This window comes from Sturnus vulgaris, chromosome 10, assembly GCF_052056855.1.
Source record: "Sturnus vulgaris isolate bStuVul1 chromosome 10, bStuVul1.hap1, whole genome shotgun sequence".
Lineage (NCBI taxonomy): Eukaryota > Metazoa > Chordata > Aves > Passeriformes > Sturnidae > Sturnus > Sturnus vulgaris.
In genome coordinates this window covers 20,496,344-20,514,941 of record NC_142252.1, presented here as the reverse complement: position 1 = coordinate 20,514,941, position 18,598 = coordinate 20,496,344, and the positions used below count along the sequence as shown (strand labels likewise).

The window sequence follows — 18,598 nt, the reverse complement described above, 5'->3', positions numbered from 1 at the left end:
GAGAAAACGACAATTTAGTGAGGAGAAAACTTACAGATAGACTGAATATTTTGACATCCTCAAGCCTGTGCAAAACAGGCATTGTGGGATGAGGCTTTTGTTTCTTCAGTTGTTTTCACAGCAATGGTTTATTTCTGTGGAGAATCTGGGCCCTGGAACAGTCACCATGAGATGCTGCTGCTGGGTCAGGAAACCCTCTGGTCACTGGAGCCATGGTCAGTGTGACCAGGACATGACCACAGGGGCACTGAGCCTGCTTGCTATTGCTGAAATAAGTCTCTTTCTCACAGACAGGGGTAGAAAATGAAAAGAGGACAAGGAGCGGAATAACAGGAGCTACACATGAAGTCAGATGGAAAGAGTAAATCTTTGTAGACATTTAATGGTGTTATATTCTAAGCTTTTGGGAAATTTTATTTGAAATTTTTTTACAACAGTAAATATAGTCTGTGCTATATCCTATTTCTATTTCATGTGAGAGAAAAATTCCCCATCTATGGTACAACACTTTACTGCTACCATTACTGCAGACTTTATAGATCAGAGATGTGTCAGCATGTTAGCTTTAGCTGTAATGCTTTTTTTTGTGAAACCTTATGGGCCTTGCAGCCACTTTCTCATACTGACACTCATAAAACGTTCAAGTTCTCATATTTATTATTTAATTTGCTTCCTATATAAAGCAGCAGAGCTCTTTGGTACATGAATATGAAGCCAAAAATGACAGGCAGGCATGAATGGGACTAATGAGTTTTAATAATGCACATATTAGAAACTGCTAAAGGAAGTTTAATTAAGAAAAACAAGTTAAGCATGAAATTCATTTTTGAACAAATGCAAGTAAAGTCACAGATGTACAGAATGCTAGATCACAGGAAACAACCTCTTCAAGCTGATAGATCCCTCTAATGCCAATATTGCACTCAAGTTGTAGTGTGCTCTCTGCAGTTCTGGAAAGCCTGGTAATACCAGTCAAGAGCACTTGCAGAGCTGAGTTAGAGACGTTGGGTTTGTGATTAACAAATTATGTTTATATGTCTGTGAATTTTCTGATGAGTTGGAACTTGATCTCAATTACTCTGATAAAATCGGGACCATCTTGAGCATCTGATGAAGAACAAAAAGCATGGGTTCCTTTTCCTGCCACAAGGAAGTTTGCTGGTCTTTTTCTTAAAAAAACCAACAAAGACAACAACAAAACCATTTTGTTGAAGAGCTAGTTATTGATCTAGCTCTACAACAAGGGTTTTGTATGCTTGGAACTGTTACTGTATTTTATCCAGCTAGAACAATAGTTCATGGAAAAATCCGAGTTCATTCAAGCATCTTTGTTTGCAGAGCTCTCCCTCAAGAAGTGGTATTATCGGTATTCCAGCTTGTTTTATCTTGAATTACTAACACCCTCCCCACCAGGAAAATATAAAAGTGATATCTTTCTTATGAATCTGATATGAAAGCTTGCCTTGGGGGCTGAACAAGCATTAAAGGTAGTATTATTGTTGATATCATAGTTATAATAAAAGTGGCAAAGAAAATCCAGTTAATTTTTCCCATACCATTAACCCCAGTGAACCAACGGTGAGCCACAAATATATATCAGGTGAAGAACTTTGTTAACAATTCTATAGCTAAATTTATCACCTGAAAGTGACAGCAAAAGGACAGTGAGTTTCAGGGGTCTCTGGGTGGATTCTGCTAGAATGATCAGATGAGAAGCACGTGTATATGTTATGAAGTATTAATCAAAGCAACTCCCACTTGACCTGATGATATACAATGCACAGATTTTGATACTGAGCCTCTCAAATGAGAAACATCTGGAATATTTTTGTCTCCAGGATGACCTCTGACTAACATGAATTCAGTGGAATTTCTACAGTAGGTCAGGGAATCTTCTTGTCCTGAAGCACAGAGCAGCCATCAACAGAATGGCCATTTGATCATTTAGCTGAATAGTTACAGTACTCCAAAGTGAGGATAATGTGTGGTCCATTTAAGAGTTAACTGTAAGCTGCTAAAAGGAATAAAGGTTCACTTCAGTGCCCATTATATTCCAAGCCAGTGCATCTGTCATTTTTAATTTAAATCTGTATTACTTAGCTGTCTAAAACTTTACACATAAGTGACAGAGTTACCCATTCTTTCTGTTATGGGTAAAATCACCATTTCGTTACCTACTTACTGTGTAAAATGTCAGACAGCTCTTGTCCACATTAAAAAATTGTAGTCAACTTCTGGTAATATAAACAATTAATTCAAATAATAATAAGAAGAACTATTTTAAGAAAATGATTTATTGATATGAGTAAGCGGAAGATAATAAAACTTAACTGGCCCTCTCCTCATGGGCTTAATTTGTCTAGTTCAAAACCAGTTTAATAGAAAATTTTGATCAGAAGTCTTCCTATTTTGGCAAATGCAGAAATTTTTAAAAGGGATTTTTGATCATGAAAATACTAGTTAATAAGCATTAGTGAATATACCCACTAATGGCAAAGAACAAAAATTTGATGCAGTTGAAAAATGCATCACAATTTAAAGAAGTCTTATGACATCTACTCATTTTAATTCAACTTTTCACTAATTTTGAACCACTGCATCGAATACTTTATACTACAGTATTTAAATACTGTATTTTTCACTAACTGACTATGAGGTTTAATGGCCAAAATATCATATTAAATCAAGGTGAGGGCATTCAGGAATCAGTTTCTCTGATCTAGGAGTGATATATTTACACAGCTTATAGCATCTGGAAATCCTTTCCACTGGGTTGTTTGTGCTCCCGTGTAACATAACACGTGTAATCTCATCCTAATGTGGGGTGGGACTGGGAGCCCATAAGATGATGTCTTATTCATACCTTTGTTGGCCACCTTGGCAAAGGTTCTGCATCTCAACAGGGCTGGATTTGTAGCAGCTTTCTGGAGCTACCAGACCTGTGGCTGCTCTGAGGTGGAGGAGGTGCTGGGATCTGACCAGACCCCACCAGAGCTGCACCCTTCTTACAGGTATTGTGGATTCAGGGTTGCAGTCTCTATCATCAGCTCATACACCTGTGGTTTTTTTTAATGAATGTACTTAATTTCTTGAACTAAACCCACGCAAATCACATCCCTTTGAGAAAGTACTTAGGGAAGCATGCAAGAGCAATGTCTGTTTTAAAATATTTCACAGAATGGATTGGGTTGGAAGGGGCCTCTAAAGCTCATCTAGGTTTTGGTAGGGACACCTTCCCCTTCACACTGCTCAAAGTCCCATCAACCTGGCCTTTTTTTACTACTAAGCTGAGAGAAAATACACTGTATTTGGAACTTGCTTCCCTTGCTAACTTGAAACACGAAAGAGAACATGGGGAATTTTGTGCTGCACCTCTTGAGGATTTGTCTGGTCATGTTTACAATTGGTGTGTCACACTGACACAATGTTCACCCTCATCTTTCCTCTAATGGTCTCTGTGCCACTGTCCATGTTCCTGCTTGGCTTCTTGGAGTGTTTTAGAACACGGATTTCTTCTTAGAGACGTGAAACATCTCTGGGCTCTTAGTTCTAAGGAGAGACTGCTGTAAGTAAAAATGGATGCAAATGTAACTGGTTCTGTAAAACAGCCCTTATGTTTTGAAATTATGTGGCGTTGTGTGGTATTCCAAACTCTTGCAATCACTTTGCATATTTGTGCAACTGGGATTTTCTAGCAAAGTTGAAGTGGAAGAGGATTTTAAGCAAGAATATCAAATCACAGAATACACCTTCACCTGAAATGGAAACAGCTTTTTTGGGGGGGGTTGGGAGTTTTTTATTGTAACAATAATAGCCTTTACATGTGTTAAAGCTGGCATATGGCCAGAAGCCTTGGGTGCCACCAAAGGTTTTATTAATCCATTGGAGCTATTGATAGGTGGTACAGATCAAATCATCCCTTAAGATCTGAAAGTTTGGGCATGGGTAACAAAGGGGAGTTTCGCTGCTGCAGTTTGCAACAGATGTGACCTGTTGAAGGATGCCCTGTGTCATTGGAAATGCAAAGATGCACTGAAGCTCTCTCGGATTGTTCACTCCTCAGCATACAAAATGCTTCTCTAAAATATTTCAGAATCTGAGCTATAAAGTAATTTGAATTCAGAAAGGAAGATAATAAAATAATAGATGATAGAAAAACTCTGTATAGTATAGACTGTTCGAAAGAGCATGAAAGACTTTATCAAATACCTTTTACAGTAGAATTCATTTGTGTTACCACAGGGAGCAATTGTGATCCTCAAATCAAGACAGCAGTAAAATCTGCAAAGGTTTCTCCTCCTCCTCCTCAGATCCCCATTATTTTGATGCTAAATCTTGTCCTAGATTTATCATTGCTACTCTTTGGTTTATTTGCCTTCTTGCCTCCCCGATCATTCCTGTCCTTCTCTTTTCTTTTCCCACTGATTCCTCTTCAGCTGAGTCCAGATACCAAGGGAAAATCCTATGTAGATCACCTGCAGAAAGGCTGGAGAGAATTTTGTCCAGCATTAGCTCTCAACATGATCCTGGCCAGCTTCTCTGCTTGCCTGCTTTCCTTGCACCTAGTGCTCAAAAGGAAATTTTGTGATGGAAGTCTCAAAAGATTTGATTAATCTCAGTCTTTTTATTTGCGTTGAGTTTGTGGTTTTGATGTGATAGCTTCAGGGCAGCCAATGACAGGCTTCAATGTCTGACCTCAGTCTCAAAAATAAACCATTATTTAGACACTTAAAAAGAAAGGCTTGAAAAGAGCAAATCCAAAACTCAAGTTACAAATACAATGAAAATATGTTGATTCAAATCCTGCAAGTGCTTGACAATTTGCTGCCCTTTACAGCCTGATAGTTATTTAACAGTTAAATAATTAGGAATAGCAAACACAGAACTGAATTATATTCTTACCTTTTTAACATCATGTCTCAGAGTAAAACCTTATCCATGGGAGGCAAACCAGAACTGTAGATCACAGTAGAGCTGTTCAGCTGCAAAGACAAACCAGCAGATGGACAACCTTAGAATTATAGCCCAGCTCTAGAACTGGCTTTGAGTTTACATTGAATTTACCATTTGAGGTATCAAAAATGTATTACAGAGTTTCTTTAGAACTGAAAACAGGTGCTAAATAAATTATTGGTAGGAACTTGGTAATTTTGCATGTTGAATCAACCCAGCACCTTGAAATGAAGAAGGATGTTTTTCCTTGGCACAGCTATGTTGGATTTGTTGAACTCAGACCTTCCCCAGACCATATGAATTAGCTGGAAGGCTACTGAGATTAAGCTCCTGCTATTTACAAGTCTGAGTTTGAGAAAGAAGAGAAAGTACATGTTTCCATTCCTGGGAAGAAAACAAACCCTCGTGGGTTTTAAGACCCAATGGAAAAGGCTGGGGAGGTTTTTTGAATACCACTAAGGAACAGCCTTCCATCTCTCCATGAGCATTGCTTGTCTGCCTACTCATCTTTACTATTTCTCAAGTGCTCCCTTCAAAATCTGAAATGCTACAAGGCAAAAATCCTCCATGAGGGGAATGTCTGCCATTCCATGTAAGTGTGTTGAAGTAAATGTAAACACATACATCAAGTCTGGGGAATTATTTTCTGCAGCTAAATTGGTGTGTTTCCAGCAAATACTGAGAATATGCAGCTGGAGAATGAAGGACATAAGCCTGTTTGTTAATGCAGCTTCACAGTGAAGGTGCTAGAATTAGCAGAGAAAGAAAGGGAAAGAGAAAATTGCAGAAAAGCTTCATCTATCTCCTTATTGCCTCCTGAGATAGATTGTTCAGAGCTAAAGGAACACTAGACATGAACCAAATCTCCTGCTGTCCTATATAGCTTTTACAATCTCCTTTTTAATAACCCAAACTACAGGGTAGTCTGACTATTAGACAAGCCATTCTTTTGAATTCTCTCCACAATGTGTATAGACATGATAAAAAAACCAATTCTCATTAAAGCTGCCAATGCTGTTTCAAAAGCAGGTGGTTTAAAATGTTTCCTATACAAAGCAAAACACATTTCTTGTGCATTACACGCTGCTTAATAGGGAGTGTAAGATTACACTGCTATGTTGTGTATAACACTGCATCTTAAATAATAGGATATTGTAAGTCGTGTTGGAAATACGTTTCACATGAATATGGAAGATATAACGATATGCACTGAGCAATTTTCAGAAGTGCTGGAACACAGCCTTGTGTGACAACCTCTGAGCTAAAGTAGTTGGAAATAGCATCTGGAATTTCAGATTATACAGTCTCTGATCCTAACTGATTATTTTTTCTAGGATATTGTTCAGTCAGCATGTGGAATATATGAAAGATAAGATTCCTCCTGTCCTGTGGGAATGCTTATTGTTTATGTTATAAATTAAGGATGGTAGGAATTGAGTGCTCTCAACATGCATTTTCATTATAAGCAATGCAGGATTGATCTGATGTAAAAATTGTGATATACAGCTCCCTCCCTAAGATGCCTGTTCATATCCTTTTCCAAACCAGTTCTGAAAAAAACCCCAGCGACCTACAGAGGTCCAGTTGTGCTTCTGTGCAAATTCAGTGTTTGCCCTTCACTTCAGCAGAAGCAGACTTTGGTCCGTCATTGATGTGAACATTTCAGTCTATCTGTGTTTTTCATCAGCTATCAGAAAACCACATAAAGCATGGTAATTCCGGCTATTTTAAATAAGTACAGTATTTCATGTTATTTTTTTAAATGAACAAAAAATGTTTGCATGTATTATAAACTGCTTTTAATGAAATGAAATGCATTTAGGTCTTCAGTATCTGTCTGTCTATCTTAATTTCTCCATCTTCTGCTTTAAGAAATAATTACTTCTTTTCTGATAAATCAAGTTCTGCAAACAAGGTGAAAATTGATTATGAGGTGATTAAGTTAAATAAAATATTAACATAAACACTTGTGTAATGTAGCTTGGCAGTAAATTGCTTATTCTTGAAAAGGTGAATTTTAAAAATGTATTTTCTGTGAGTCCTGTTTCTCCTGAGAGGTCTCTGTAAATTCAACAGGTGACATTATAGATAATCCAGTAATGAGTGTTTCACCTGCCATTACATGGAGCCATAAACTACTGCAGTTTAACTTTACATGACTCCAGCAAATATTAATGTATGTAAATAACGTGTTAAACACCTAGTTATCACTCTGCTCATATTAGCTCTTTCATACTAATGATTTATTTTCATTTTCTCCAGGATATAGACCTGCGGCTAACTGGATTTGATTTATAAGAGGGGATTCTGCAGTAAATGGCTGCTCTCTTCATATTGCTGCTATGGAAAACAGAATTGTCAATAGGATGTAGTCTGATAAATAGTGCTGAGTGAAGATGCAGCTTCAATAAGTGTGAAATCAATGGAAGATACTTACCGCATGAAAAGCCTTTTGAGATTTTTCTGACAGGCACCTATTTAGGAAACTCGATCTGTTTCCTCCGCTCGCCCTGTTTTTACACCAGTGGATACAAATCAGATTGCTTCACTGTCGTCACACAACTAATGTGGGACCATGGCCTTTCCAAGCTCCATGTGGCTGGACTGTGTATGGAGAGCGACGGTGATCCGCCTGCTGCACACGGGATTGAACGCCACTCTGGCTTTTTCTATACTTGGATTTTTGCTTCACGCTGCAGCTGTGTCCTCCCAAAAATTGGATGATACCAACCCAGTGGTGACCACCAACTTTGGCAAGATAAGAGGGATTAAGAAGGAACTTAACAATGAGATTTTGGGGCCCGTTATTCAGTTTCTCGGGGTTCCGTACGCTGCCCCTCCAACCGGGGAGCGCCGCTTCCAACCTCCTGAGCCTCCGTCTCCCTGGGCAGATATCAAAAACACCACCCAGTTTGCTCCAGTGTGTCCCCAGAACATTATAGAAGGCAGGTTGCCTGAAGTCATGCTTCCCGTGTGGTTTACTAATAACTTGGATGTAGTTTCAACCTATGTACAAGATCAGAACGAAGACTGCCTCTATTTAAATATCTATGTCCCAACCGAGGATGGTGAGTTAATAGCAGGCGAAACAGGGAGATCTTTTTATTTTCCTGTTCTACTTTCTAACAATATTAATTCACGTGTACTGGTAGCACGCATGGCTTTCTCTGTTGGCATGCCAGCTTATTACATGTGAGCATGCTGCTTTTCTCTGTGTGCATTTGTCCTTGCTTTTTGATTTTTATTTATTTTTTCTTTCTTTCTTTCTGTTACACTCATTTTTTTTCTCCCACAGCACGTGTAATTTTTAGGTCAAAGTTGGTGCCTAATTCTCATTGCCACCCACTGACTTCTGGGAAGATGCATCAACATCTTTTCCATTGCATGTGCAGGCACAACAAGTTGAGAATCTTCCGCACCTAATAAAGCAGGTCATATTTAAGTTAGATAGTGGTGTTGCATGCTCCTACTGTCTGTGACGGAGCTCCATGTTATTTTCTAGTCTTCTATTCATTTTTCAGTCAAAAGAATATCCAAGGAATGTGCCAGAAAACCCGGCAAGAAAATTTGTAGAAAAGGAGGTATGTATAAAGTGGACAAAAAACCCACAAAACAAAAAACGGGGGAGAGGTTGAAACCTTTCAAAAGGAGAACGAATAATACAGGTGAAAGAGGTTGATTGCTGGTGCTGTGAGCTGTTAGGGCCTGTCTTGTCCTGGTGGAGAGGTGTTTAAAGAGAGGTCCATGTACAGCAGATGAGAAGATAACTCTTGTAAAGCCGGGACTCAGTTGCACCTGGTCATCTCTGTCTGGCACCCTCTGCAGTGAGTGCTGGCAGCTTCTCTCTTGGCCTCGAGGCTCTGGGCAGTGTCTGTCAGTGGCACAAGGGGACGGGATGTTGTGCGTGGATGCAGAGGAGGGAGCTCTGTGCCTGGGATGGGCCCTGCTAGCACTGGAGGGGCTGGCACAGCCCACGGATCTCCCTTCCAGAACTGTGGCATAATGGCTGGGAAGCATTACAGCAATGCAGGGCTGAGACCTGCACTGGCTTTCTCCAGGATACTCCCTGTTTTCTTGGAACAGTGTTAACTTTTCTGAAGTGTAGATGTGAAACTCTTTTTTTCTTGTGTTTACGTGCTTCTAAAAGTGAGTGCTGGTTTCCTTTATTCTGTGATTACAGCTCTCTTTGTCAAGCCCAAAAACTCTTAATAGGGGTGTAGGGAACTGTTAAAATATTGTGACATGGTACTTTGGGAATTAGACTGCTTTTGGAAGCTTTGGAAACTTGGCTTCTCCCCTTTCTGTGTTAAATAGTATGGAAGAGTTTGCAGAATTCTTTGTGAATATTTGCAAATTCCTCAATCAATAGACATGCAACAGAGAAGGTCTATTTTGGTACTGATTCAAAGGAGGCATTTGGTGCTAGTTTTGAATTACTAATTTTGTACAATGCACATTTGCTTTGCATCAAATGATTTTTCTTGATTGTTTTCTTGAAAATAATGTGTTACCTTAGAGCTGGACTACATGTGAATTAGAATGTTTTCTGGGGTAAACAAAGAGTGCCGTGGACATGCACAGTCGCCTATTAGCTGTAATCCATATTTTTTTTATCCTGTTATTCCAATACAAACACATTTTAGGGAAGTCCAGAGCAGAAATGTTTACAGCTGGACAAAATTTAACTCTTTAAACACTGCATTAGGTTTTTAAGGCAGTATCTAGGCTCTAAATGAAGGTGGCCTTGTTCCCAAGGCTTTAGGTCTTACAGCTCCTAACTGCTGGTTGCAGCTATCTCTTAATTATCAATTGTTAACTGTAATTGCTCAATGTATGCTTCTTTTAGATCTCTAAATCCACTTTTAGTGACTTAAAGCAATTTGTGTTTAAAGTGTCAGTCTTTGAGGCATCTTCTGTTTTTGGTTAGGGAATTTTTGCTCAGTGCTTTAAAAGTACAATTGTTTAAGCTGGGTTCCCAAAGCTGGAAGTGAAGATAATCAAGATACTGTGAGCAACGTCACTTCTTCACACATCATTCAAGTTAGAATAACTGCTGTCATTTATATGCATTCAATTAATGTGCAGTGCTGCAGCAGTTATTACGCAGTTCATCAAGCGTGTGTAATTAGCTGAGCAACTTTCACTTCCTATCACCCAGACGCTGATTCACAAAGTCATAAATAAAGATGCAGATCCCCATCATTGTTCTCGGAGAGCATCTTTCATATGAGAGAGTATTTTAAAAAAATTATCAGAAACATAGCAAAAGTCAAGGGAGGGAGAGCCCAGTGGCTGAGAAAGTCATGCTTATTGTCATGTGGGCCTGAAGGGAATAAAGAGAGTTATTTGAAATTCAGCAGGTACCTTTCCACTTAGATTCATTGCACACACTGCACAATAAAAAGCCTACCTTTTGCTGTTGACAAGTGCAGAGAGCTCCTGAATACCTTCAGCTGGGCAGCTGAGATATCTGTAGTAATCTCTGCTCTCTGAGTAACTCACACTACTCACCCCTGAGTAACCTGAGATTTATCCTGGGCTGGGATTGCCCCCACAGCCAGGGGAAAAAGGAGTCCAGTTGCAGGACAAAGTTGCAGTAGAGTCACAGCAACTGAGCAGCAACCACAGCTTGGAAAGGCATCAGTTCTGGTCTGTTTTGTATCAGAAAAAAGAAAGGCCCAGTATTCTCTCTTTTGTTGGATTTTTAGGTTACAGTCATTGCATAACAGTTAGTGATGAAAGTTATTGGAAGGAGAAAATCTGGAAATCAGAGGCAGACTTTTACACCATCTTTTTAATTCATAAAGGATATATAATATCAAAGTGACTGAACCAGCAACCATATGCTTTTGCAACATATAGTTTGATTATTTATTACTACATGAAATAGATTGAATTAGATAAATAAATTAGTTTTTATACTTAATTGTCAGCTGAGGGACATGAGAAAATTCAAAATTTTGAAGAACAGGGAGAAATCTGATTAAGATAGATGTAGAAATGAAAGGAGCTCTATCCATGAGTCATGCTAGAGATGGTAATGAGCATTATATCCATGACCTCCTGTTGGGATTTGGATGTGCCCACAGCAGAGACTACAGAATGATAGACTGAAGTTGGGTGAAAAGAAATGAGACAATTCAGCATGTTTTTTTGCTAAACATAGAGGCCTGTATTTCAGTTACTTGACCTTCAATTTACTGATTCAAAAATAAAGAAAGAGCATCTTGTTTTGTGTCTTTTCCTTCAGGTACATCAAGGTCAGAGGCTGCTAATTCTATTTTAGGGATGCAGAAGCTTGTGTTTGCAAGACTGGTTTTGGAAAATCAATGCAAAGGCGTCTAAGTAATTTTGTGTTACTTTATTGAGCCTACTTTTCATAACACTAAATTTTAATAGACCCTAGTTATATTAATTTTACTGATTGATAGTAATTATATTGTTTATTATCTGGCATTTCCTGAATTTCCTGACAAACGTTTGCATCATTTCTAGGGATTGCCTGAATAGTATTCTACTGTTTGGCATTTCAGATCTCTAATTTACCTCATAGTCAAAACACAAATATTTTACTTGTGATCCAGAGTGTTTCCTTAGTTTCCTTATCTCTTAATGGGGCAAGTGCATCCTGCTTTAGCTGCATACTTATGGTGTTTTAATACTCTATATTAATTTATTTGCATTGCAACAATTCGCAGCAGGAATTTCCTAATTTAATGACAACTACATAAAGAAAATTGGGAAAAGATCACTTTATATGCCCACTAAAAGAACCCCCAGGTGTTGTGTGCTCTGCACTTGGGATGACAATGTGCTCTTGCTCTTGTACTAAAGCTTTCATCTGCCTGAAGATGCCTCAGTGTGAAAATGTGGAGGTGCAGCTGGTATATTCTCAATGTCACGAAGCCAGGCAGATGCAGTTTTGGATAAATTAGTATTTGTAGGAGATTTAGGTGTAGAATAAGAAAATAAATCACTTGATCCTTACTTTTATGTTTAGGAATTACCAGTGGCTCAGAGACCGCCCAATATCAGTGACTTCCCCACATGTGGATTCTGTTTCTTATTCTAGTCAGGGCAGTGAATAAATTTTAAATGCGAAGACTCATGATCTGAACTACCTCATTTGAGAGTGTAGGATTAGACAGCTCTATTAATATTTATGCCTCCTAATGGGCTACTTGATTTTCAGAGCAAAGCTCCCCACACCATACTTTCTGGGTTATGGCTGTGGTTACTATGGACGCACAGGAGCAAATGTACATACACACAAATATATTCATGGAACTGAAACACAAATCACACTGCTGTAATCTCATCCTGCTCTGATCTCCCTTTGTTTTCTGTAGAGAATATGTTACATCAGTTTCTAAAAGGCTCTGATAACCTTAGGGCTTTAAGCTTAGCAATGTGAAATATTCTTTAGAAGGCTAAGCAGAAATTTCACCTGTTACCTTGTGTTTGTGTAGTGTGTTTGTTGCAATATTCCATTTAACTACCCTAGAACTGTTTACTCATCATCAGATCTTGGAAAAGAACAATTAATAAAGCATGTGCAGTTCCTGTGGACTCCCTTAAATGAAGATCTTTCTGTAAACCCATTTCAGCTCTGAAATCAACTAGAAAAGAACAAGCTGAGACCTTTAAAATGTGTATTTTCACTGGCAAAAGTTGTCAATTGATTAATAGTGTTCTTTTTTTTCTAAAGATGTAATTTAGAAAATAATATCGAAGTAATGGAAACGAAGGTGGTAAGCTGTCAAAAATTATTGAAATATTCCTTTCTCTACAGCCATGTGAATGAAAAATATGAAATCTAAGGTGGGAACCTCCATCACTGTAGACAGAACTCTGTTAAAATAAGTTATGATGTCAGTAGGCTAAAAGCAAGCCTTTGTAGATCATTGCCAGGGCTCTAGGTCTCTTGAGAATGAATGCCAAACTTACAAAATATGCCTTTATGTGTATTTTGGGGACATCAACCCTTTAAAAGGGTTTCTATCTTCATTAGGCCACTGTGAAAATTCCTATCAAATTATTTGCCTGTAGTATATTTGTGTCAGTAGCTACTGGCATGTATTTGAAGTTTCATCCCCATCCATGCTGGGTCCTGGCTGGAGAGCCCTCATCCTTAATCCCTGTGGTATCAGCAGCCCCAAATGTAGTCCATAATCCCTAACTCCACTGCTACTCACCAAGACACCACGATTGTTCTATTTTTCAGTTCCTTTTTGAAGCCCCGTTTTTCATTCCTCAGTTACCACTGCAGCATTTCCTATTATACTGGTAATACATGGAAGAAGATAATGAAGCAAACATTGTCTTGTACAGACCTTTTCATCCTTTCACAATCTAAAGCTGTTAGTGTCAGTTAGCAGCATTTTTCAAAGATGTGCAAGTAGGTTTATGTCATATTTGAAATAAAATATGCTTAAAACTCTGATGTACTTTCTCCAGCCCTCTTTCTGGGTGAGCCAGTGCTTGACAATAGAAGACTCTGCAGGCTGTATTTTAAGATTCCAGTCATCTTAGATGCCATCAGCACTGGTCACAGTCCCTGTAAATGTCTGGTTGTTCAGGCTCTGGGCTCTTGCTGACCACGCAGCCATGGTGCTGTCACTGCTTTGTTCATACACCTTGACAGTGCTTAAAGCTCTAACAGGTCTTAAATTCTGGTCTAATTCCATTCCTTGTCCATTATTTTACTGCTTGCTTTTCATTTTCCACATCCTCCCCCCAACAGGCTCTAAAATAGTACTGCTACCCTGATAATGCTAAGTCGGATAAAACTGGTTTGTGCTTCTTCCCCCAGCCTTTGTTGGCTTGGACTGCTTTTACTCAGTAAACATCTGTGAGATGGTTTTCCTTCCAATCTGTTAGTTTCTAATTTGTCATTTAAAGCCAGAATGGACAAATCTTCTAAAAAATAACTGCATAAGTGTATTTGTACATTTTCAGGAGGAACGTTTGAGTAACTAATATGGCTTTTTGATAACTATTATTTTCTGCTTGTTTTTTTTTTTTTTTCCTCCCGGTATTGTAGTATTATTTCTTTGCACTCCTCTGTGTTAATGCTCGTCATCTTTTTGTTTCCTTATAATACACATGGATACAAACATTTTTGTACTCTTTGGATATTTTCTTAAGCTTGAAACATGATACTTACATGTGTCAAATCATTCTTAAGGATCATCTCACAATGTTAATAATCTGCTTATAACTTGGATATTGCTCCAGTATAATTTCTTTTCCTTTTCCCCCCCCCCAAATTCTTTTCACTCATAATTCTTTAGCCTCCTTCCTTTTTACTTACTTTATGTTGTCAAATTTACATGTCTTCTCCACTTTGATATGTATGGTATTAATAATTATACTTGGCATTCAGAAATCAACTGCTTTAATGAGCTTACCATAAATGAGATTTGTTTTCGGGACATCAAACCATTTCCTTCTGTTTTAATATTAATATCTCTTATTTTACTTTCTCATGCTTGTAATAATGGGATTTATCCAAAGAAGGAGCAGCACTGAACAATGCAAGGCTAAGGCAAGTAGGGCAAAGCTGACTTTCATGTTTGCACCTACATTCCAACACAGTGCAGGGACCAGAGTGCTCTCTGGCTGGAACTGGAGCTTCCTCAGCTCTTGCAGAAATTGCAAGACACATGGAAATGGCATAGCCCAGGTGCTGCAGCTCATTTCCCCTTCCAGAGTTGTGCCAAAGCGTTTTGGAACATTTCAGCAGCAGCAGTAAATCATGTTGCTAATTCCTCTGCTGTGGGAATTCTGTTAATATCCCTTGGTGCTATCAGAGCAAGAATCAATCTGCCCTGGCAGAGTTTCCTGAACGCTTTTTATGAGACTGGATTTTGACTTTCCTACTTGTACAAAGAATACAGTAAACACACAGCAAGTTTAGTCATAGGAATGTATTTGAAGAGAAAGGAAATTCCCTGGTTGAAGAACTGATGAGGCTCTGTAAGTAGTTCCTTTATTGAAATATCATTGCCCTGTGGAGAATGCATCTTCTGCTGGGTTTCTGTGTTAATGAGGGTACAGCCAGTAAGTTTGACCAAAAAGACACATTTTGGAGGAAACCAGAGCCAGCAGGAGAGTTTGCATGTTGTTTTAGGCACTATTCACATCTTCCTGCCATTGACAATCATTTGCAATTCTAGTGAGATGCTGACCTCTTCTAGAATCATTAAGTTTGGGCTATATTAATGCCAGCAGATCAGGCCCTGCAGAGGCAAAGTATTGAGGTCTCTTGGTATGGTTTAATATTTAAGTAGTTTTTAAATTCTTATTTTATAATCTGATGAATATCATATATATATATATGTAGAGAGGGAGAGAGATAATCTAGTAAGGCAGAACTGGCAGGAGAGGCAGCTATGTATTATTTGTATTTGTTTTCTGAAAAGCTTCCATTTGTTAAATTTCCCCCTTTTTGTAAAGGCCTTCTTTAATTATTAGCTGAAAATCAGGTATTTATGTAATTACCATAATTATATCTACACATCTAGTGTACTTGCAATTATTTCATTAAAAATTGTAATTATTATACAATTATAGGGGATAATGACGCCCTTGTAACATATTGCAGAAGCCCTAATTAAACGGTAGCATAAATGAATTGGAAGAGATTTTGAAGTTTTGAATATTGTTTTATCAGAAATATCAGAAGTGATTCATCCACATTATGAACTGGCAGTAAAGCCTCTGCAAAGTTATTTTGAGAAAATATTTCACAAAGCTCAAGGAAAAAGATTTGTCTCTATTGCTTTTCAGTCTTTAATGTCTGTTCTCCATATTTTTGCACCTAAAAGATGTCTTCAGATTTTTGTTGGAAAGGTGCATTGTGTAGGAAGAAGACTGCACAGCTTGCTGAATGTTTCTAGAAGGCTCAGCCCAGAGCAAGCACAGTTTGTACTTAGACATCTTTTTTCTAAACAGAGGCAGAAACTTATCCAACAGTTGGCTAAAGATGATGAAAAACCTCCACTATATACGAGAAGGTTTTTATTATGTGCTGAGATTAAATGATCTCTTTATATATTTGGAGTGCCCAAATTTTGCCCATCCAGGTGTTTGGGAAAGAGGAAAAACAAAAAGGTAATCGTCCTGTAGTACAGGTTCTTGTGATGCTCCAGGCACAGGAGATGGACTAAGCAGTGTGGATACAGAGGAACCCTGTGGAGCATCTTTCTTTCTCTCCTGCAGAGTGGGTGGGGAATAACTGGCAAGGATAACATATGCCAGAATCTACCAAAACCTCAGGATCACAGATTTCTCACCCTATTTCATGTCAACCTTCTGTAGCATACAGATGATCTCTCTTGCTTCAGCTAATTTTAGAAGTCATTAAAAATGGCAGTAAGCCATGTAGAGTTTTTCAGCTTGTTTTCCCATTCTGCGTTTCACATCTGACACAGGGTGTTGTTCCCTGATGAGTGCACAGCCCTGACCCTGTGGCACGAGTGGCAATGAGGAGCCAGACTTCGCTTGCCACCCGCCCCAGCTCAGCTGGGGACAGCACCCCACTGATGCTCGGGGCAGGCTGGAGCTGTGCCCGAACCTGCTGGGGGGGCTCCCATCCCCATCTTCCCTCCCACCTCCCAGCTGGGCTCCTCCTCCAGTCCTTGCTCCCAGCTTGGTCAGGGCAATGACTCACGCACATTCTCCCCACTTCACTTCAGATGCAGTCAGGCAGGTTAGACAAACCTTCTGTTTCATTCACCTAATTCACTCTGCTCGCTTAAGGAGGGCTTGCAGGGTCTGCTCTAATGCAGAATTTTAAACTCCCACAAAAACATGGGAGGGGAGCTCTGAGAACAGGGGATCCTGGATCAGCAATACTGTCTTGCCATGCCCTGATCTGAAGAAAGACCATCCACCCATGGCCTGGAGAAGAGCTCCCTGTTTTATCCCACCTTGTGTCAAGGTTCTTTGCTGGGGCTGCCATGATTTGCTCATATTTTTGGAGTGTTTTCCTGAGAAATTGTTGCCCAAAGTTTTGCACCAGTCTTCTTGTCAACCTCCCTACATTCCCCTGCAGGGATTGTTTTTAGTTTCTGCCCACATTACTCTTCTCTCTTAATTTAATATTCTTTAGTATATTACTTTTAATGTAGTGAGCAGGCAAACAGAACAGAACTAGCTGCATGTAGCTGACCCAGTGAGAAGTCATTTTCTGAGAATCCTCATTCCCAAAGCAATAGTCTTAACGAGATGGACTCAGTGGTAAGGGAATATGAACCATGCATTTATCTCTATGTATATATGTACATCTAACAGTCATAATCAGATCTGAGAGCTCAAAAGAAAGCTAGTACAATTTGTCTTACTTGGTTGAAAAATTGATATTGACTTGTTTTTGTATTTATTTTAAAGTCCCAAAAAGAACTTGGACTTTTTTTTTTTTTTTAAAAAAAAAGATTTAATAGCTGAAGGCCATGTCTAAATTACCTTTGTGAGACAAACAGAAGATTCTGCACATTTACCAACCCCAAGACTGTTTTTATTTATGAGATTTTATGTGCTCTATACGGTACTTTAGATCCATGAAATATTGCTGTATATGGCTGTTGGAGAGACAGGTTTATTTTGTGAAATTTCACAAGAAATCTCGCTGTAAACCTAGATTTTAAAATCTTAATCCTTCCCTATTTCTCTCTAATGCTAAACACAGATGGAGTAGCTCTCCATATGAATCAATTAATAGCTGTGCTATGTGGAACAGGAGAGGGAATTAAGTTTCTTTTCTACACTTTTCAGTCATTAACTGAGCCACTGGTTAATGAAAAATGGATTGCTTTTGCTCCAAACAATAACTTCTGAAACAATAAATAATTGCTATACTTAAGAGGCAAAGCACCTGCGGTCTCTTTTGGATGGAGCCTCCACAGATGAGGTCTCACACAAAGGAAGAAAGAAAAGATGCATCGATTGTTTTTTCTTTGAAGCACCATGAAACCCTTGATTAACTGCAGTTCTTGCCGTGATGCGTTTGCAGTTCGAGTACTGAGGGCATTACCTGGCCAGGAGCACATTATGATACAGGATCATGCAAAATGGGTGCTTGAGTTTTACAGAGACATGGATGGCTGCTGAAGAGGTCTGGGAGAACATCCACGCTGTACCCTGAATTTGGGGCTGTTGGTGCAAAGCCCTCACGCCCCATTCCGTGTGCATTTCATTCTGTGCTGCCCACGTGTGACAGAGAGCATTGCCCCTTGCACTGTGAGCCAGTCCTGTGCTTTGACAGGATGATTTTATTTCTCCTCCTGACATCTTTGAAAGATGGCTGCTGAGATGTGCTTGGGCATGAGAGGGACGTTCACTTGCAGAGGTGAGCTGGGAGACAGATGATGAGCTGAGAGCAGCAAGGAAAGGGATCTGACAGCAAAGGAGGCTCCTGACACACACAGTGAAGCAGGTGTACACTGCCAGGCACTGTGCAAACCAAGCAGAGAAATAGGATTAAAAGGCTCTTTCCCTTTAGGCAAAATAAGGTGAAGAAGAAGGCAGTGCACAATTCCACCCTGCAGTTTTTAGTGGCAGAAACTATTTTTCTCTCCAGAGTTTGCTAACATATATTAGTTGCTGTCTTTCTGCCCAGAGCTTTGACATATTCAACTACAAG

At 39.1% G+C, this 18,598-nt stretch overlaps 1 protein-coding gene across 13 annotated transcripts in view; it reads left to right on the top strand.

The window, feature by feature from the left end:
• NLGN1 (neuroligin 1) overlaps nucleotides 1-18,598 on the top strand; it is a 425,904-nt gene that overhangs the window by 121,756 nt on the left and 285,550 nt on the right. For 9 of the 13 annotated variants that reach the window (XM_088171022.1, XM_088171019.1, XM_088171026.1 and 6 more), the window contains exon 2: nucleotides 7,216-8,021. In XM_088171022.1, the coding sequence (XP_088027148.1) occupies nucleotides 7,529-8,021 (493 nt within the window). In that variant the 5' untranslated portion in view covers nucleotides 7,216-7,528. Of the gene's footprint in view, nucleotides 1-7,215; nucleotides 8,022-8,474; nucleotides 8,535-18,598 lie in introns of all 13 variants that reach the window. The other 4 variants (XM_088171017.1, XM_088171016.1, XM_014871499.2 and 1 more) reach the window with 1 other exon arrangement.